At 42.6% G+C, this 22,335-nt stretch overlaps 1 protein-coding gene across 3 annotated transcripts; it reads right to left on the bottom strand.

The window, feature by feature from the left end:
* Positions 1-1,340: 1,340 nt before the first annotated feature.
* On the bottom strand, positions 1,341-21,890 carry SYNM (synemin). 3 transcript variants are annotated; one of them, XM_021552579.3, is made up of 4 exons: positions 21,064-21,890; positions 15,698-15,822; positions 10,096-10,166; positions 1,341-8,589 (listed from the first exon to the last, which is right to left on the bottom strand). In XM_021552579.3, the coding sequence occupies exons 1-4, from the start codon at positions 21,847-21,849 to the stop codon at positions 4,949-4,951; spliced, it is 4,623 nt and encodes a 1,540-aa protein (XP_021408254.3). In that variant the 5' UTR covers positions 21,850-21,890; the 3' UTR covers positions 1,341-4,948. The 3 variants fall into 3 exon arrangements, with proteins under 3 accessions (XP_021408254.3, XP_085445055.1, XP_085445056.1); XM_085588929.1 differs by lacking the exon at positions 21,064-21,890 and adding an exon at positions 9,617-9,651 and having other exon boundaries at positions 1,341-8,591; XM_085588930.1 differs by lacking the exons at positions 15,698-15,822; positions 21,064-21,890 and adding exons at positions 9,617-9,651; positions 10,420-15,650 and having other exon boundaries at positions 1,341-8,591; positions 10,096-10,169.
* Between the last annotated feature and the right edge of the window lie 445 nt (positions 21,891-22,335).

Below are 22,335 nucleotides of genomic sequence, written 5' to 3'. Positions count from 1 at the left end.
TCAACTTTCTCATCTGGAAAAATTTTACCAAGAAGGTTTGATTCCAGCAGTAAATTCCTGCCACACCAAACTCGCATTATGATTTGGAAATTGAAATCAAAACCAGTACCAGTGGTTTGGGATAACCCAATAGCTGGAGATTACATCTTTCAAAATGCAGTTTTTCCTAGCTGAAGAAAAACTTTGTTCATTAGGGAGGTTGCTTGTTATTTTGTTGGTTCCTGAGATACATCAGAAAAAAGAGTTTTACCTTTTTTAAACTATTTAAATTTGGAGTATGAACAAACATCTTTTATCTCCATTTAATTTTAAACTCTCCTTTTTAGAATACTGACACCCCCATATTTTCAGTGCATCTTTAAAAGTTATCACAACTGACAAGTGTATCAAAACCAGGAAACTGAAATTTTGATGTACGGAAAACCAACCCATTTTGAGTGCCATTCCTCACTGCTCAGAGAAACTCATCAAGTTTCAAAGAAATCAGATCTTTGCCACCGAGAGTTTTAACAGCAATACTGATTCACTTAACAGAGCCTGAAAACAAATTTTTTCTGACAGAGGCCATTTTCAGTGGAAACTATTTTGCTGATCACTTAACCATCTTCAGATTATGCTGTGATTTAGACAGTACTTTTAGATACTTTCTTCCCTGTTTTGCAATATATGAATAATGTGTGCTTTTTTCTCAGTGTATTAAAAACGGAGATCTCTTCAGAAAGTCTCACTCTTTCACATAAAACCTCATTCTGACCCATTTCTTTAATTAAGAGAAAACTGGGTTAAAGGTATGAATGATGTTTTCATTACAAATCGTGGTTAAAGAGAAAAATGAACTTTACAGTACACTCAGGGGTACCATTTAAGTATATCTATGTGTGTGTGTATGTGTATATATATATATATATATATATATACATATTATTTTCCATTAAAGATTTAAATGGTGTAAAACAGTTTTCTTTACTAGAAAAAGGTAAAAGTTAAGACATACCTTGGTCAAGTGCCAGGCTCCAAGGACAATTATGATGCTGGCAGCTCAGGGAATTCCACCTTCTGTGCTGCTTTATACTCTGCCTCTGCTGCTGCCTGTGGCACTCCACAACCACTGCTGGCCCCCACGTGCTGTGTGCAGGTGGAATAAGGAATATGCCATGTTCTGCCATCATTTCTATTATCAGCCTGCAAGAGGTGAATGTTTGCTGGAATGAAAAATTAGGTTCATTCTTTGAACCAGAATTAGCCCAGCCTGAGAGCAAGGTATTTACAGACATTAAGTCATTTCTCGTGGAAAGAGCAGCCTTAAAAACATCAGACAGGAAGAAAGAGAAACACTTGCATTGATTTTCATTGTTTAATACTCAAGAGTGAAAAAGTGTAAAATCACAAAGCTTATACCACCACAAAAAAAACGCAGTTTCATTGCAAATGACCAGAACACAAGCTGCCTGCAAAGTTTCACACAGCTGACATCAACAAACCCAGGTTCAACATTCTGACCGTCTCCTGAAACACCTGCTGCTCACAAACACCAGCCAGCGCAGAGCTCTCGCTGTCTCACACATCCTTCTTTATGTTCTATGCTCTATTTGCTTCCTAGACCAGTGGTTTACACATTTGAAAAAACAGTGCTCCACTTCTGATCTACATCAGCATAGAAATACATTGTTTTTACCCATCCCAAAATACTAATTATATTTGAAAAGCGTTTTGTTTAATCCAAACACAGCAGTAATTTTTTTATTTCTATTTAATGAAAAGCATAATATGAGTAAGCTTCAGAAGTGCATGCTGACTGAGGGTGTGTCACCAATCTGCTCAGCCACAGGACATAATTCTTATGCAGAAAGTGATCACCTTGGGTGAGTTAGTACACCAGGGAGTAGGTTATGTTTGCTGTCATTAGTAATTTGTGTACCTACAGCCCCAATGCTGCACATGCAGCCACTAGGCACGCTGGATATGACTGTGCACCTAAATACACTCTGTTGTCTGAAGGTAGAATTGTCCAAAAGTTACCACCATGCCTAAATGTCTCAGGTTAATAAGAACTAAGTGGAAAATGGGTTGCTTATATTAAAACTTTTTAAAAACTTTAACGTTTATAAGTGAGGCAACTTCGTTTTCACAGCCTTTCTCCATGCAAAGGAACTGTGCCTGAAATGTTAAAATCTTTTTAATGTCATGCTAATGCACATTTCCAGTTCTCTACAAATAACCCAGCTTCCCAATAATGATGAAAATCCTGCTCTTAAATAAAGTGCATTGAACAGATTTTTCCTCCAGACTATCTAGACATAACCTAGTGCATCTGACAGTGATGTGCAAAGGAATTTCTGCAGAGCTGTTGTTGCCTCAGTGGAAAAAAAATACTGATTTTAAATTTTTTTTTAATCCTTCAATGCTAGGGGCACCTACATTTTATGAGTCACTTGCCCCTCAATGGTTTATTCCCTCACCTTATATTGTAATTCTCTCAGCAGGTGAAGAGAAATGAAACAGTTTTGGTATCACAGTTCCTAAGGAGCACCTGAATCTGTCAAAGATTCCACAATGTATCAATAAATGGGCTTGACATTGTAAGTAGCTTTTTGTTGGTTGCTAAATATATTTTCTGCAGTTATTCTTATGTTTGTTTTACAGAGAATGGTTAAGTCTTGAATAAAATTTCAAGAAAACTTATACTCATTATTTTTACCTCTCTTGCTTACTACAGACCTGACTTCTTCCTTCATGCAGTTAATTGATACTTGAAGTACACAATCTGATTACTGGCAGTATGGCATCTAGCTGGAAAATTCTGGCTTATACCAGAGTATTAGATTATTAAACACAGAGATGTTGCCACCTTTAAAATCATACAGTTAACTAAGGAAACAAAAGTATAGGATGATATTAAAAGTATTACAATAATTAACATCCTATTTATAAATGGATCTTTTCTGAGCATATAGGAATAATTGTGAAAAAAATATTATCTATTACAAAGTGAACAGTATAAATAAGCTTAGATTACATGCTTTAGTGCTTCTACACAACTCAGTTTCCTATTGCTTTTCCAGCTGTTGGTGGAACTTCCAATTTCAAGAAAATATTCCAGACAAAATGAGGAAAACATTCAGAAAATTTTGCAGTGCAGACAAACCTCATGAGTTAGTCTTTGGAACATTAATAGCTTTTTACAGTTTCAAACTTAGTAAAACCAAGGCACACATGGACTAAAGTGTCCAGCATCTGAAAGAGCAGGATATGTCAGTCAGCACGGAGCTTCTCAGCTTTGCATTTACATTCATAGTATAAAGCAGCAGTCAGCTTTGAGAAATCTACTTCTGTTAATAGTAAGGAATCTAAAAAGTGACTAGTCATGCCAGACTAAGATAGTCCAACTGGATTCTAATATGGATCAGCACACACAAAATAGGTTTACATAACCACAGGAAAAAAATCTGGGAGTCAGCAGCGGCCGGGCTGGCGCTGCTCAGCCCCCCGAGCCAGGTGTGTGTCTGCTCTGCAGAGGTGGGCACAGTGAGTGAGTGTGTGCTCGTGTTTGTGAGTGTGTGTGTGCACAAATAGCAGCTTCTCACCTCTGTTGGTTACTTCCATACGTGTCCAGTATAGTATTCCTTACCCCAGTGACAATATTTTGGCTGCTATTTTTGTTACTGCCAGCACCGCCCAGGTCAGGCCAGCCAGTGGTGCTGTGCTGGCTTCCAAACTGAACTTATAAAGTGAAATTATGTCCTTCATTCAACCAATGTGCAATCCAAGTGAAATTAGCTTATTTGCAAACGATTTAAGTAGAAGGCAACTTTGGCCTCAGGCATGTGTTGCACTCAGAGGAAAAAAAAGGAAGAAAAACAAATTCAAATCTCAGGTTGGGTTTGCAGGGGAGCGATTGAAAAGGACATCTTGTTTGTAAACAAAGGATTATCTGGGAATGAGTTGACACACAATGATCATAAGTGGCATCAATGTCATTTGTAAGAGTTTCCTTCTAACAGGACACATATCAGCTAATTTCACTGTGTTAGGAAATTAGGCACTATGTAATCATATTTGACACTTCACACCTGCCTTTAGCAATACCTAGTATCAGGTAACCCAAAACCTGCAAAATAAATTGAGGTTACTAATGTACACAGCCACTGAATCTGTAAGGACTTCTTACCTCAGCGGGAACACTATCCAGTCTAGTTTTTAAATTTGTTTTCATTTTAGATATATTAAATATACTACTGTCTAACCATAAAATTCATTATTTCGCACCTGGAATACTGCGAGAAATTCTTACCTCAGTGTTACCTCTTTCTTTTTTGCACTGCATTCAAGCTATACAAATAATGTCACTTTTGTCAATTCTTGCTATGCTTAGTTTGATCTTCCAGGATCATATTTAATTTTATAGCTGTAATAACTGTCTCTTATAATGTATGCATTAGGTATTGCATATAAGTACACAGAAAAGGCACTGAAAATCAGCTACTACCACTCATTAGTCTCATATTCTGTTAAATTTGTGGTTAGTAGCTTGACATTTGAATAGAATTGCATAGTAATATTGTAGTAACCAAGTACAATACAGTATTAAGAAAAAATAATTTGAAAAGTCCTATTCAAGCACACAATTGTTGATGTGCTATAAAACAAACAAAAAAAAATAGAATCCTTTGAATTCCCCAGTAGCAAATTCCTGTTTCTATGGGTGGAAAAATCTGAAAATATTAGACACAGAACTCTGAGGAAAAATATTAATAGCACGATCTCTCCCAAAAATAAAATTTCCAATAAAATAAAATGTACTGAATAGAGGCTTAAATTAAATACTTCTCAGTCCACCATTAATACTCTAAAATAATTTGAGTGTTTCCTCATCCCTTTTTTTCTCTTTAAAAAAAGGATAATAAAAAATATGTATAAACAGCTACTTAGGCTTCATCACAGAGTCCTTTCAGAACCACTGTCCATCATTATCATTATCGTCATCATCTTCCTCCTCCTGGTCCAGGTAGACAAAAGCAACTTTCCTCCCTTCAGAAGTATCTGACCTTTGGTCGACCGTTCTTTGCAACTGCACAGTTTGATCAAAAAATGACTGTCCCACCACCTTTTCTCCCTGATCTTGGGTAAAACTGGAAAGAACATAGCTACTTCTTGTGCTTTCATTTTCTGCAAGCTGGTTGCTTTCAACGATGACCTGTGGCTGACCAGCAGAAGGCTCTTGCTTGCTGGACACCAGCGTTGCCCCTTGCTGTTCTCCACTCTTCACTGCAGATATTCCACCCAGACTGGAAACATCCATTTGGAAAGTGTAAGCTGTTTCCCTGGAGCCCACTTTAACATGCTTCACAGAGCTGCTACTCTCAGATGACTCTACAATTTGTGAAAGATCTTCCACCACTCCAGCAATGGGTCCTGAGAAGATGATTTCTTCAGCATGAGTTCCTGCAGGACTTATTTTAACGTGCCTGAAAGCTTTTGAGCCTCCTGAAAGGGTCTGGTCTTCCAGTTCAGTGATTTCTGTGTGCTCGGAGACAGGCCCCTGGTAGATGACCTCTTCAGCTGTCATAAATCCCTGGGGACCCATCTGGATTTGTCTGACTGAACTCTCTGCCTGTGAGAAATCCCTCGTGCTGCTGACCTCCACTTTACCGGAGATGGGTCCTTCAAAGATGACATGCTCAGTGTGAACCTCTTTTGGGCCCAGCCTGAAGTGCCTCATTGATCTGCTGACATCCACAGCCCCTTCAGCCTGGAAAAGGCCATCTGAGCTATTGAGTGCCAGAGAGTCTGAACCTGACCCCTCAAAAGAGACTTCTTCAGTCACTTGCCTTGATCCTACTGTGACACGTCTTGTGGCTCTGCTGAAGTCTGTTGAGACTTTCTGAGAAAGATTTCCAGAATCCATCTCTTCTACAACTGTAGTAACAGGGCCTGTAAAAATTACTTGTTCTGTGGTTTGGATTTCCTTGGGGCCCAGTTTAAAGTGCTTCACAGATTGGCTGAATTCTGACAGTCCCTCTCTCTGAACAAGATCTTCTGTAGCACTTAGCTCCAGCGTTTCAGAACCAGGCCCTTCATACAGGACCTGTTCAAACCTCTGGACTTCTGCTGGGCCAACCCTGACACGCCTCTGGGACCCAGTCTCATCAGCTGATTGTGAGGAGTGAGAGGCCTCTCCGTAATCCGCAGCTTCCAAAACTGAACCGTCGTAAACAACCCTTTCAGTGGTGTGATAGCCAGTGCCACCACTCCGCCTCGTCGTGGAGGAGCTGTAGATCTCTTGGTCAGCAAACGGAGTGTATTTGTCACTGTGGGAAGAAACTTCTATGTTGCTCCTATCCGAGCTCTCTTCCTTCAGGGAGTGTATTGTTGCCTTCTCCTTCTCGCTTCTGATTACTTCAGCAAGCTGATCTGCATCAAACTCATCAGTATTAAGGGTCTGGGACAGATTGACTTCAGCGACAATGGTCACTGAGCCCCCCTCCTCCTTCTGATCAACTTTTTTGATATCAAATGCCAAGTTACTAGCATCCACTCTGCTGTCTTTTGTTAATGCAGAGAGCTCCTCTTTCACACTTTCTGGGAGACTGCCCTCCAACTGCTCCAAAGCTTCCTTCAACTGATGTTTAGGGTCCTTTGTTTCCTTGGATAAAAGCCCTTTTATCGAAGTCTGAAATTCATGGGGAATTTTAATTTCTTTTTCAATAACAATGGATTCAACATGGGATCTTTCACCTTCAGGATGCTCTTTTAAAATATGGGCACTCGCTTCCTCCCCCACCACTTTATAGGTTTCTTCTGGAGAGCTCACACCTTCCTCTCTCTTACTTTGCGTGCCTTGCAAAAATTCATCTTGCCAGGAATATTTAATAGTCGATTCTTCTTCAATATGAATTTGCCCATATACTGAGTCATCATCTTTTTCATTAATAAGAGGATGATCATCAGGAACAGATACAAAATATTTCTGTTCAATAGGTGAGTCATCTTCCTCGGTTACTTCTTCCACGCGAGTGAAGCTCTCATGGCGCGGTTTCTTCTTTTTGACATCTTCATAGGTGAAGGTGATGTCTTGTTCCTCTTCACCGTAACGCCTCTCCCTCTCAGGGAATGAATCCTCCACTTCTTCTACTTGGAAAGGTGTTGAAAAATCAGTCCTTTCATCGGTGGTGTAATCCAGTGGCTCCTCTACAATCTCCACATTCACAGACACGTTCTTTCCGCTCTCGCTTCCTTTCAGGCCGTGATGGACAATATCTTCTATCTCATCTTTGGAAGGAGTTCCCTCAATGCCCTCCCGAATCACTTTTCTAACATCCTGGTTTGAAAGATGTCCTAAGTCACCCTCATCAGAAATAGCTATGTCTTCTTGAACTTGAGACTGCACTGTGAACTCAGTCTTTAATTTCCCTTCATCTTCTTGTTCTTTCTTATCAAAATAGGTCACTTTGGTGTCTGTTGACATCTGTGAACTAGAAGACTGTGTGAAGCTTTTAAGAATGTCAGCAACAATATTCTCTGCTATGTTTTCAGTTGGCAGAGTTCCAATTTTGTGGCTTCCATCCCTAATTTGCTCTTGACCTTCCAGACTGGACTCTGCTTCTGAAATCCTCACTTGGCGAGTTTCAGCAGATTGAGTCACATGGTCATCCGTTTCTCTTCCTATGAAAGCTTTAACACCTTGTACTCTTATTTCTTTATTTTTCTGAGGCCCTTTGTCAGGAACAGGCCTTTCAATACTGATTGGTACCTCAATGACATCTTTGCTGCTTGATTCTGAGGTCACAGTTGCATCTTTTTTGGTTGATTCACTTTTCATAGTTCTTGCAGTAGAAATATCACTCCCTGTTACCTTCTGGCTAACTTCCTCACGGATATATTTTTTCTGCTCAGTCTTCCTCCCAAAATCGACAGTTTCTTCTATAAAAGATTTCTCATCAGTTTTCTTTTTCTCATCCTTTGTTTGTTTCTGCAGCTTATCTTTTTCTTTCAGCAGAGATGTCTTCTCATCAGTTGGTTTGCTGCCTCCTCTTTTGTCTTTTAGTGTGGTCCGAGTTTCAGTTATAGTTTCTTCATATTTAGATGGTTTTGCATTGGTAATCAGCTCATAAGCTGGAAATCTGGTGAAGCCTGGTTTAGTTCTTTCAGCATCAAGCTTGTGGTCCTTGTCTGATCTTTCGGCATGTGCTGATTCTTTCGAAAAAGATACTGTGGATGAAGTTGTAACTTCTGTTTTCTTTCTTTCTGGAATCCTCTTTTGCTGCATTTCAGTGCTTCTCCAGCTACTGTAGTCTGGAGTAAATGTTCTCAGTTCTTTGTGGTCTGTTACAATCCTTTCATCCTTTGTGACAGTCGTTGAAGGGCGATATGTTGAACCAAGCAGGTCCCTTCCAAAAGTTCTTCCCCCCGTTGTTATGTGTGATCCAGCCTGCGTGGAGCGAGCTGAGTAATGTGCCGAGCTGCTCATATTTGTCACTGGCATTCTGTGCCTCGTGTCAGTGATCCTGGCAGCTGGTGAAGCTTTATTTCTATTTCTTTCTTGATAAGTAGAGTAAATATCAGTGTAGTTATATGAAGTGTTTATAATATCTGCAAAGAGATCATGGGTGACCAAGCATTAAAATAATGGTTTGTATCTAAAATACAAATATCAAATAGAGGGCATGAACTAAGAAAACATGCACTATGTTTTTTGAAAGAAATAATGCCTTCATTTTCAGTGGAGCTTTGTAAAGACATTCCTGTAGGTTTTGTCTATTAATTAAGTCTGTGTATAAATTAATTAAAGCTGAAAGCAAAGTTTTTTCTCAAGTTGCAAGATCTTGCTAATTTTACCTGTTGTGCACTACTGGGTATTTATTGAGGAATTGCACTTTTTGTATTTATACCGATGTTCGTTTACAACTTCTTATTAAATAATGCATGCTGAAATCATAGGCTGGGTTTTTGCTTCATTAGCCTAAGTGGCCTGAAGTTTCTTAGATCCTAGTGACATTTAATGGCACACCTGCCACCACATACTAGAAACTGCAAACACAAATACAACCCTTCATAGCCACACAGTAAAGCACAACAAGGGAGAGAAACAAAGAACCTTTTAGGCTCTATCTGTAGAAATTAATACAATGTGCCAGGAATATCTGACAGTTAAGACCAAGCAGTACTGCACCACTCACATCTCTCACTCCTGAAAAGCTACCACAAATCCTCTGACTTTTGGCAGTGTCTCCTGTATTATCTCTGTAATTCCTACCCTATTCTGTGAATATGCTGAGCATTGTCTGCAGAGGTCCAGATTCAAATTGTGCTGGTCAGATGCAGGCACAGAGCTCACAGTTTAACAGCACAGGCAGATCTCTGTGAGCATTTCAGCCTAGGCCTGAGCCCGTTGAATTTCCTGCTACATACACAGCCCTCAAATATCTTCTGGGACTATGATAATGACCCCACATTGTTAAACTCATGAGTATTATCCAGATTAAGTCTGTTATTAATTGCAATGGCCACAGCAGTCACAGTCAAAGTCCATCTTATCTAAAATCCTGTTTGCAGGGACCAAGAGTAGATACACAGGGAAGAGTATAAGAACAGGGCAAGTAAATAGTGATACTTCCCTTGTATACTCTCACAGCCTCCAGAGATTTGCAGCTCCTAAGATAGAAATGGTATCTTTATGTTTAGTAAGTCTTGGATTTGTCTTCCATTACTCTGCTAAAATATCTCTTTAACCCACGTGAACTTTTTAACACTCACAATGCCTCAGGATGATGAACTCCATATTTTTAGTTACATGTGCTGTTAAACACCTCTTGCTTTATACTTCAAAATTCTCCTAAGACCTATGGCCATCCAAAAGTTCTTTAGAGCTACGAAACATCACTCCCTACATTCTTCACTCAAGCCATGATTTTATAAGGTATCTCATATAGAAGAGCAATATGTTGATTTAAAATATTAACACTCAAAATGAATTTAATATTCACTTTGCAATATACCCATAAAAATATACATCATGAACACTATAACATAATAATTTCCAGTTATATTTAATTTAATTAAAAATTAATTTCTTAATATTAATTTTTAATATTTTACCTTGAGGCAGTTTCCCTGCATGCTCTTCTCTCCATATAATCCACTGCTTGCTCTCCCCTTCTAACAAAGCTCTGCAAAGCACAAAGGGCATTTCATTAAAATACTGGGAACAATAAGCATTATATTTTACATTTGTAAGTCTTAGAAATTGAAACAATTATCCTGTAGGTGCCACATTCCACTATCCCAGGTTGCTCCAAGCCCCAGCCAACCTGGCCTGGAACACTTCCAGGGATGGGGCAGCCACAGCTTCTCTGGGCAAGATGTTTTAAAAAGAAAATGAAAAAATGAAAAAAAAAAAAAAAAATGACAGCAGCTTTCCTGTTTGTAAAAGAGCAGTAAAGGCAGTGTTGAAGTGGGGAAATTCCCGGTGTCAGAAACCACTTGGTTTCCTTTAATGCCCTCTCTGTCTGTCCCTGTCCATTTTGGCAGTGACACTCCAACAGCTCCCAAACTTCCAGGAAGTGCCTGGGCAGCAGCCTGGAAATGCTGCATCAGGGCTATTCCCTGTGCAAGGGAATGTCACAGCCAGTACAGTAACTTGGGTGGGTTTACGCTGCTTCTGCCAGCCAGTTGCAGCATTTCTGGGTTTGGGAATGCCAGATGTTCTGCACTGATAAGACACAGCTGCAACATCAAAGCTGGCACGAGTAAGGCTGGAGGGCTGTGATAGCCAAGGCTTCTGACTCCCTGGGGCAGGAGCTGAAAGCCATTTAGGATTGGGGTACAAACACCTCTGCTGGACATTTATGTCAAAACTAACAAAGCAGGTGTTTTAAGCATCACCTGTATACTTCACACTTCCCATGACTGATCACTTTGGCATTAGCAAAATATCATTAACAAGGTTTTCCTTGCCTTGATGGATTTGTCTAGATCCAGAAGAAAAGCTGGGTTAGAACTACCTAAAACAGGCTCAGAAAGGCATCTTTCCTTCTATTTTGTGAGCTGAAAAAACCCACAGTAAAAGTAATTTATCTTTCTTCATGCTGAGAGAAGCTTCAGAGGAATGAGATCCCTTCAACACATGTAACACTCCCAAGACCAAACATCTGATCTGATGAAGTCAGTGAGTGCCAAACAAATTGCTCTGACAGACCTGCCAGAGAAGCTGGGGGTGACGCTGCAGAAACTCATCCAGGAGCTGGCAGTGAAAGTGTTAGCCATGACGAAGGAAAGCAGGAATGTGGGGAGTTTGACTAAGGATTTCTGGCTGCTGTTAAAACAACAGTTGTTCAGTTACTGCAGCAACCTATGAAGTCACTAAAAATAAGTTCCAGGAGGTAACTGTATATGGCAAAGGGCAGCAGCCCACAGAAAAGCTGGATCTGAAGGATTACTACTGAAAGTGAAAGGCAAAGCTTTCTGAAACCTCTGTAAAACTAGACAGAGAATCAGTATTTTACTGGGCACTTCATAATATGTATGACCTCATGCTTATCAGAAAACCAAGAAAATGTTAAACTGAGCTCAGCTTACTGAACTGGCACAAGAAAGGGCAGTGTACAGTACTGAGCCAGCAAACTCAGGTTGTGCTGCTCAGCTTGACTATAGCTTGACTTTATGCAAGTCATTGTGCTTCTCTATTCCTCTGCATCCTTTCCTGATAATAGCCTCTTGGTAGTAAGGTGTGCTTTCAAACTTAAACTGCCCAAAGAATTAATTTCAACTGTATGAACTTTAAAGCACTCAGAGTAATAATTAAAAAAAAAAATTGCCCCAAGCAGCACTCTTCTAAAAAAATAACCATGTCATCTACTTCCCGGAAATCAGGTCCCAAATTACATATACTCCCTTTTTGGTAACACTTAATTTAAGTGTTACCAGAAAATAATCCAACTGCACCATTAGCTCATCTCATTATTAATGGCATTTATCTAAAGTTAGCAGGGACATGGTTGTCAGACTGTGCTGGATGACAACAGAAACAACCAGTCCATGAAAGCAGGTGGAGGAGATAAAATGGTTGGGGTGGGGAGAGAGAACAAAAAGTTGTAGTGCAAATTTTATTATGGGCATTCAGGACAGTAATGATTTCATTTCAACTACAGAACCCCAGAATCTCAGATGGGGCAGTTGGCCAGCAAACCATAAAAACTCATCCTCTCTATCATGGGTATTTGCTAAGGAGTTTCAAGAAATCCCCACCTCTCCAGGAAGGAGGGGGGTCAAGGTCATTCCACATCCTTTTCCCATTCTCCCAGGATGGGAGGATGAGGAGTGTGAAGAACAGCAGGTAACTGCATGTTAAACTCCCCAGGGGTTGAAAATTCAGTGTGTTCTCAAAATAAAACCCATACAGGAATAGAACCTATTGGATGGTGCAAGTTATGAAGGGGAAGCAATGAGACTGACTGAAAAAGCTGTGGTGAGTAGCTCAGAGGACCTTAATGTGGTGATGCTTTTGTGAGAGGAAGGCATGGAAAGTCTCAGAAGTGTTGATGGAGTAACACAAATCAAAGTTCATCTGGCAAGTGTGTTCAGAGATCCTAACAATGACCATGGAAATAAAAAAGAAAAGAAGTGTGCAAACTTTGGTGCTTCAGGATGCACGTTGGGAACCTGAAGAGAACACTTGTGTAACACTGGAATTTCAAAGTGAAGTATTTTACCCTTCAACAACATATTTTAAGAGGACAGAAAAGCTCCTGAACCTACTGGTACAGGCTCTGGGCAGCCTCTGCTATGTGAAGAGAAGTTTCTGCTAGCTAAGGAGAAAGGTCTGAGAGTAATTCTGATTCTAGGCAGGTTTCCCATCTCCTTTTAAAATAAAGAGTTTTACAGGGTGACTAATTTACCACTTCTTTCTGGAAGTAAAACCTAAGCACAGTTAAGTAACTGTGGTTTTGAAGGATTCCAAGGACACAGAACAAAACTGTGAGACACTTGATAAATATTTACTTCAACAGTGAGAAGAGGGCTTAGGAATGAATATTCCCATGAGGTGTAACTTCACAAAGACACATATTTCTCTTCCTGAGTGAATCTCAGCTCCCAGAGCAGGAAGGGTGAGCAGAGTCAGAGAGGAAATACACTTGGACATTAAGGAGGGTGTTCCTTGCAACAGTGATCCTTCTTCCCACTCCAGGAGCAATGGTGACTAATGGAAAGAACTGACCTTGCAACACACGCCCTAGGAGTTGTAAAACAAAAAGAAAACACAGGGTGGGAGGTAAAAAGAAGGCTCCAAGACCAGCTACCACACCCTTAACCTATAGGGCCAGGAGGAAAGGAAATGCCAGGGCCTTGGTGGGAAGCTCTCCATGGAAAGATCAGGATGTTGGACTGAGTGTGAGGAGGTGCCTTTTGTTTCCAGTATGCATAAGCCAGGGTATATGCCAGCATCCTCTGTGAAAACCAACTGAAGCTGTGTTCGTGTGCCCTTTTTTTCACAGGTAAGAAGACTGGGAGAGGAACAGGATTTGAAAAAGCAGATGAGTGAGCTGTCCAGAATTCTCCTACTTGACCTTACTGACTGGGATCCCTCCCACAGCAGGATTGGTAGAGACACAAGAAGGAAGGAACTATTTTCTTGAATAAAGGGAGAAAAAGAAGAGATGAATAGGTAAAACTGCATAAATGTAAAACAACAAAACGATAGCTTTTCAGCTTCTGGCATTTTAAAATAATTTGGTTTGCTGGCATGTTAATGTTTTGTATCTGTAGCAAGGCCCATTCTCTTGTTCTAATCTCATCTTTAGTGGGCAGATGCTCATTTTCCCACTGACATCTGCCTTGCTAAGGTCATCAGTGACACAAGTTGCATTCAAATCCATCAGATGAAGAAACTCTACAGATTAAGGATCTTCTTAAATGGGCAAAAACCACACTGCAGGTGATGCTGAATCATTCTCCTTTCATTAACCAAGGCAGGCAATCCTTAGACAAACCAATAACACTCAGATAATCAGTGATACAACTCTGGAGAAATTCCAGAATTTCATGGGCTTACAAGGTTTTCAAACAACTGAATATCTGGGCATTATCATTCCTAGTTCTGGATGAATACTAATCATCAAAACAACCCTGATAATTCTGTTATTGTGACAGTGCTAATCCTGTTTTGCAGATGAATAAACCAAGGGAGAAAGTTCAACGACAGCAGTGAAAGTCAACAACAGAGCTGGGATTAAATTCAGAAGAATCATATTTTTTAGCAAAGTTAACAGAATTAACACACATAGATAAGGATCACAACTGGCTACCACTTCCACAGTAATGCTCCAGACACTGTTGGCTTTCCAAGGATCACAGGGATCCCACTCCACCAACAAACATCAAGCAACATTCTGTTGCTTATCAAGTGACTGCAGATTACTTGTCTCCCACTGGCTGTGATTTTATCTCACCCAGAAACCAGCCCTGGCCTGTGCCTCCTTGCAGACATTCTCAAGGCATCTTGAACAGGCTGTCGGTGCTCTTTCATGAAGACATTCTCTGCTCACTACTCTTTATCAAGCTACTCAGAAGTTATTTCAAGTTTCTCATGTTTTCAGTTACACAACTGAAATTAAATTTCATATGCATCAGTGGATTAATATTCCACACACCTCACCCATAACTAAGCTGCTGCTGTCTTTATCCAGACCTACTGGTTCACATTCAGAACACATTAATGCTTTAGGACACAGAAGCAGGTATTATATTTAACTGGAAATACCCCATTTATTTACACAGGTTGAATATTAATAATGCACCCAATGTAGACAAGGTAATGACAGAGGCAGTCTCCTTAAAAAAATACACAAGTAGCCTGATAATAAATTTTTGCAAATTATCCCTTTGCTCAATAAGACTTGCACATCTCTCTGTATTTGAAGATCAGTATCTCAATGAAATTTGTGGAAAATATTGTGCTATTTGTAGAAAAAACACATCATTTTTACAAGAAGGAAAGATGTTCTTCCAGTTCATCAGTTGTGGGTTATTTAAGATCTTTTGCATTCCGAATCAGTTTTGTGCCATGTACATCATGACTTTTCACACAAAAGAATTACTCTGGCTTAGTAATTAACTAAGCCACTACTTAGTGGCTAGAGAGAGGTACAGTCCTGAAGATTCATTAGCAGAAATGTTGTTTGCTCTTATCTCACACTTGAGCTAAACATGTTTTCATAACAAATCAAGGATGGAGAAAGCCAGGACTTAACCAAAGAGACTTTTCTGTTATCTTCCCACTGTCCTACAACTGCAACGAGAATGGAGAACTCACTGCTTACATCAGTGCTGCAGGTGGTCACTAGTCAACATATTTGAACAATTAAAAGTGCAATGTAAGTTGATGGCAACTACACAACCTCAAGTTTTACTGATTGCGATTCAGGGATATTGTCTCCTCAGCTTGTAACCAAATATTGCCTCAAAAATCTCCATCAACCTGATATCCACTCAACCAGGACTAAGAAGGTTTCTTACATACCACTGTATTTGTACCAAGTTAATAGGATTCCTATGAATTATACTGGCTTTAGAGCCTTGAGACTCCCAAAGTCACTGTTTACATTTTAAATGCTGGAAAGGGGATGAATGGGGCTCCCATATCTATAAAAGGAGATTTAAATTATCCTCTGCCTAGGCAATTGAGTGTGACCACAAATCTTACCTGTAGGTTTCAATTTCAAGGATGAGGCCTGCTTTCACCTGCAGGAGTTCTTGGTAGTCCCTCAGGTAATCTGTGATTGACATGGTCAGAAACTGCTTTTCCTCTTCCAGGGCATCAATTATTCTCTGAACAGAAACAAATTATTTTTAGTTTTGAAAGAACATACACTTCAATGCCTGAAAACATAAAATTTTTAATTAAAAAAAAAATTATACAAAAATACCTCAATGCTCTATTGCTTCAAAATCCAGAAGAAATCAGCCCCATGACCTCTCCATATACAAGCTGAAATACTTTGTTCCTGAAGCAAGTTTTATGCTAAGATCATTTTATTCCTTATTAAGCTGGTTAAATTATTTCAGTTAAACCCATTCAGATGCCCTGTACAAAAGTTATTAAGCACACATAGCAAGGAAAATATACTTCTTTATAAGACTTATATGTGGCTCATTTGGTCATTTTAAGACATGCTAAAATCACACTTGAAATCAGAAATTTCAGCAATTGCTTATCCTTGAGAAACGTATCAGTATTTTCAGTTCCACAGATGTGTGGGTTCAAACCAGTTTTGGAATTTGAGCATCTGAAGATACAGTGCCCACAAGGTAGAAGATGAACCTCCAGTGGTTCCTTCAAGTTTTCTACAGTATCTGGATGCCTGTTTTGAGGCCCACCCAGCTCTGTGCTAACTGCTGCTCAGCAGATGGATAAAAGATTGCTCATTTTCATCTCAACAGCTATATATGACATTATGCAACACAAATAAATATAAAAGGTTATATTTTTTTAGCCTAAATGGCAGAAGGAAGAAAAGAAGAGTACAAAGTTCTTTAATCACTGGTGTTACCTCTCACATGAAGGGTGAATTGTCATTTATATACATATTAATACCAAATCTAACCTTGCTAACTAATATGCTATAGATTGCACTTTGTTCTGGGGGCTAGGAAGACAGAAATTAAATATCAACAAGGGCCAAATTCTGTTTTGTTCACGTCACTCTGCGCTATGCAGGAAATCTGAACTGTCATTTACAGAGCAAAACCTCATACACATGTACAACACTGAACAGGAATTCACAAGAGTGTATTTTAGATTTCATCCTGAAAACTGCTTTGCAATTGAACTGGAAAATCAAGGCACTGATGGTTTAGTTTTAAAAAATTCAAAATATATCACTTATAGGCAGCAAGTGCTCCAGTATCACAGTATGAGCAATAGCATAAAAATGAAGATACAGCAGGGGACTCTGCTGTTAATGCCAGCATGATGTGCTAGGCAGAAGTAAGAACTAAGAATATAAAGTGCTGGCATGTCAAACATTAATAGTTTTGGGGTTTTTTAAGTAAAACTAAAAAGAAAGCTCTATGAAGGAAGCTGCCTATATTTGCCTATACACGTGGGTACAGTTCTCCATATAACACATTAATTTCTTTCTCCATTTGCCTTTGCAGCTCCTGCTAAAGGATTACACTGATGTTCCCCCTGACAGAACAATCCTTGCCTACAGTCTTCAGTGTACTTAAAATTCCCTTTTTATAGCAGAAGACAAATCATATCTGCATATCTGATAGAGCACCACAAACCCCCAACAGCCTCCTGCAGACCCCAGAGGAGGCACCATCCCATGGCCAGGCAGCCCTTGAGCAGCTCTGAGGTAACAATCCTGTTCAAGGACAGCACAGACACAATGGAAAATCCTGAGGTGAGAAGGGAAGAAAAGTTCAAGTACTGCTTTTAAAAGGTAAAGTCTATCCAGGAAGAATGGCCAGGATGCAACAGAACCAGAAGTCAGCAAAAGGTGCAGAAGAAAACCAATCCCTAAGAGCTCTGATACAAAAGTTAAATGATTCAGACATTTCTTGCCTCTACAATTCAACACAGAATAACCTATACATGTGCATGCATTCCTTAAAAAGAGTTTTGAAATGCTCCAGTCCCAGAAAAATCCATATAGGAAATTTCTACACTGGACTACAGAGTGTGGGGAGCTCTGAAAGACAGGGGCTGTTCAAACCCATCTAAGAACACAGGAGCTTCAGTCCCACACCCCCAAGTTCTTCGTCTGGGTTTGAAAAGCCACCTGGATTCTGCCCATGGGGCTGGAGAACACTGGGGATCCAAGGGCTGGAGTTAATGATTACCATAAGGGGCCACAGAACTCAGCCAGCTGTGCAGTAGTTCCAAAGGAATTAATTCCAGTGGGAGCAGACACTATAAAGACTGGCAGACAGCCAGACATCCAGCCCTCCATCACTGATGCTCAAACATAAAGCAGAAGACAACTGGTCTCAAGTCCTGTCTCCAAGCACGCCAAAAAGCACAGAAACCAATCCATCCAAGTCCAGGAGACTGCGAGCCAACAAACCCATTTTGCAAAAGGTAACCTCTACTCGGCAGATCTGGTGTTTTCTTCACACAGGACTCTCTTGGAAAGATCTGCTTCCCAGCCACATCAATCACAGCCCCCAAATCCCAGTGATGTCCTGCTAGGGCTATGTAAAGGAATAGAAACTGTTTTCTCACCCTTCATGTGTTCTTTTCTAGGCAGCACTGAGAAATTTTAGAAGGGCAGCAGGGGGGAAAGAATTTACTTGGGTTGTCCAAGCTTTACCTACTGAGGGAATAGAGAATTCCAGGCCCCAGCCCTTTCCATCTGGTACTATTTACTGATCCCATAGCTCATTCATGGCTCAGCAGGGGAGGAACCCTGCACTTGGCTGGCTCAAAACTGGTACACACAGAAAGGCACATGACATATCGACATTAAATGTGCATTTGACAAGATGTTTTCTCCTTCTCTCGAGCTCACAACATTGACACAGGAACTGATCCTAAACCCACTCTTATCAATGAAAAATATCTGCCTTGTTTCAGAGAAGCAGGATGGTTTTACATTCAAATAATTCAGGGTTTTCAAACCACCAGGAGTTTTTGTATCAGTATTCTCATAGCACACAGCTAAAATTATGGAATTACGAGACTGCTGAGTTCATCCCTTTAGCACTCAGGACCAGTGAAAATTTTCCAGTGTATGATTTACTGCCTGACTGGTTCATTATAACTCCAAATACTTTTTTTCAATTTAACACCGCTGAAAGCTTCTGTGAGGATAAGGGCAGTTCAGAAGGCAAAGATGAACATATAAGGCAACTGAATGATATATGGAAAATATGAATAAATCTAATTGCCATTGCAGCTGCAATGAACAATAACTTTAATCTGTACATACATATCATTTCCACATGACACTCTACAATAAATAAGCGTGGAATTGATGCTTTTTAAAGAGTAGTTTAAAACCCATGCTGAACATACTTCAATCAGTAAGAGAAATGAGTGGGGGAAAAAAAAGCTTTGATCCCAAGAATGAAACCTGAAACAGCTGCTCCTACGCATTCCATAATTTTCCTTCCTGGATATGAGCAAAAGATTTTATTTCTCATGGATGGGAGATAGGTCTTTTTGCAGTTGCCATTCTCATTAAAACCCAAACACATGACCATTCAGAATTAATAAACCTTATGACATATTTGAATACATCTAGATAATATTTAATTTCTGGTGAAAATGGTTGGATATTTTCAACACACTTTTTTCGCCTTGCTGTATTACTAAGATTTCAAACTATTTTTCCTGTAAAATCTAAAGATGCCAAACATTCATGAGAGTATCAGAGAAGACTCCGATGCTGGTGTCAAAGTAGCAATCCATTTTGGAGCACTGCATTAGGAGCATTCAAGGCCATCCATTGATTTTGATTATTTGACTTCTGCAATAGATTGCTGTCATCTATAACAGATTTCTCCAGTTGCTCTTTCGAAGAAAATTCTTTAAAAATACAACCAGATAGAGATAACTGGTTTAAAAACACCTTGCTGAGCTTAGAAAATTAAATGAAAGCTATTCTCACTGGCTTTAGAAGAAAAACTTGTGGCATGGACAGCAAGCTATACAAAATGCTCTCTTTACTGCCTATTTAGAGGTTTTCAGTTTGAGCAATGATGACTTGAATGATAAACCCCTAATAAAGATATAGGCAGCAAGAAGGCCGTGTTTTGGAAATCTAAGAAACTTTAAATATAAAATGGAAAAAATGAAAAGGTTTATTTCTTCTTTACATTTTCACCTGGTTTTGCCTGTTGGATAGGTTTAATTAATGAGGGATTTACATATGTCATCTCTACAGCTTTGGGAATGTTTACATATGTGACTGTGAGAATTAATTGTCCTGTCAAAAACAACAAAAAATTATTTTAAAGTTAAGAGCCTTTCCAATGACTTCTTACATAGCTAATCTGTCTCAGTTCACAGCATCTGCGAACTATGCAGCTTCCAAACAATCCAGCAGAGTACAAAAACCAGACACGCACACAGCAACAGGTCCCAGCCCCTTCCCAGCTGCCAACATCTCCATAATCTGCACAAAGCTGGGCAAACATGGGGTTCAGGCACACACGGAGCTCCAGCAGGGTGTTAATAACGGGTCTAACAATGCACAAAAGAAATGTTGCCCTCAGGAAGTGGATGGATGGATGGATGGGCTGCATGATCTAAGATGTGCTCTCCACTCCGAGCGGACACTCCGCTGTTCCGGCCGGAGCTGATCCCCTCCCACACATCACTCCGAGCAGCATCCTGGCAGCAAACAAACCCTCAGCTGCAGACACTGTAAAACGCTGTTTGACACCACCGACATCCACCTCCAACACTTCTCGCCTTTACACAAAGTTTTCTTAACTACGCTGGGGACCACAAGCTTTTCTCGAAGCTCAAGGCACACTGGAATGGGTGTAAAACAGGAAAAAATTCCGGATTATTTCCCTGAGGGGGACAGGCCACCCTCAAGCCTCAGGGCCGTGTCCCACGGTTCATTTGCTCCCAGGGATTGCTCCGTGTCCCAAGCGCTCCTGCCAGGAGCCCTGGCAAGCCGGTGTGCCCGCTCCATGCCCTTGGCCACTTGCCGAGGGCAGGTTGGGAAGGGAGCACCTGTCACCGGGATGATGTCCTCAGGGACACTGTCTCCCTTCTGAGTCACACCCTTGGCACCCAGCTCTCCCCAGACCCCCCGGGGGCTCCGACAGAGACGGGCTCGGCAGCGAGAGGCTCCTGCCGGGCCACCTCCTCTTCCAGCCTGCGGAAAACCCACGGCCAGGAGGCAACGCGGGGCGGGCAAGCCGGGACCACACCGGGTCAGAGCGGCTTGAGCACCGCCCGGAGCAGAGCGGGGACGAGAGACGGGGAACTCGGGCTCGCAGAACTGAAGGGAAAACGCGAGGAGCGTCAGGGGAGCCTCAGAACAGGCACCGAGGGGAGGAAGGAAGGAAGCGGGAGAACCCCGGGACCGGGGGCCATGTGCCACCCACCTGGTACTCCTCCAGCTCGGCGCCGTGGCGGTCCTGCAGGGCCAGCATCTCCTGCTCCAGCCGCTCCCGCAGCGCGCACAGCTCCTGGCCCTGGCGGTGCAGATCCTCCAGGTGCTGCCGGCACTGCCGGCTCTCCTCCCGCAGCAGCTCCAGGTTCTCCCGGTTGCGCTGCGCCTCCTGCTCCTGCAGCACCTGGATCTGTTCCTGGTAGCGCAGCAGGGTCTCCCGGCAGCTCTGGCTGAGCAGCATCTCGTAGGTCTCCTCCAGCTCCTCCAGGCTCAGCCCGGCCAAGGGGGGCGGCAAGGCGGCCAGGTTCAGCCGCAGCTCCCGCATCTCCACCGCCTCCCGCCGCTGCCGCTCCGCCATGTGCCCGTGCTCGGCCTGCAGCTCCAGCAGCAGCTCCTCCAGGGCCACGCACTCGCCCCGCAGCCGCTCCAGCAGCGCCCGCTGCCCGGCCAGCTCGGGCTCCAGGCGCCGCCGCATCCCCAGCACCTCCGCGCCCAGCGCCCGCAGCTCCTCCAGCTCCCGCCGCAGCCCGTCCCGCTCCAGCTCCGCTTCCAGCTTCGCCCGGCTCAGCTCCTCCAGCTGCATCCGCAGCCAGGCCAGCTCCTGCTCGGGCACCTGGAGCCCGATCAGCTCCTGCTCCCGCAGCTCCGCCAGCTCCCGCGCCAGAAAGCGGTTCTCCTCCTCCAGCTCCCGCACGCGGGTCACGAAGACCCGCAGGCGGGAGTTGAGCTCCTGCAGCTCCCTCTTCTCGTCCCATCCCGCCTCCCAGCGCCGCCACATCTTGCCGGGCCGCGGGGTCGGGGCGCGGTGGCCCCGGGGCTGCGGGCGCTGCGCGGCTGCGGCGGGAGCTGAGGGGAGTGCGCGGCACCGGAGCGGCCCCGCCCACGGGCCCGGGCCCGCCCGCGGGGCTGACCCCGGCCCCGCCCCGCGGCGCCCCCTGCCGGGCTCCGGGCGGCGCCCGCCGAATTCCTGCGCGGGAATCTGAGCCCGCCTCAGGGAGCGGAGCCCGGCCTGAGGAACGGAGCCCGGCGTGAGGAGCGGAGCCCGCCTCAGGGAGCGGAGCCCGGCCTGAGGAACAGAGCCCGCCCTGAGGGAGCAGAGCCCGCCTCAGGGAGCGGAGCCCGGCCTGAGGAACAGAGCTCGGCCTGAGGAACAGAGCCCGGCCTGAGGAACAGAGCTCGGCCTGAGGAACAGAGCCCGGCCTGAGGAGCAGAGCCCGGCCTGAGGGAGCGGAGCCCGGCCTGAGGAACAGAGCTCGGCCTGAGG

The sequence above is a fragment of the Lonchura striata genome, chromosome 10, assembly GCF_050655825.1.
Source record: "Lonchura striata isolate lonStrDom1 chromosome 10, ASM5065582v1, whole genome shotgun sequence".
Classification (NCBI taxonomy): domain Eukaryota; kingdom Metazoa; phylum Chordata; class Aves; order Passeriformes; family Estrildidae; genus Lonchura; species Lonchura striata.
This window is presented reverse-complemented; position numbering and strand designations above follow the sequence as displayed.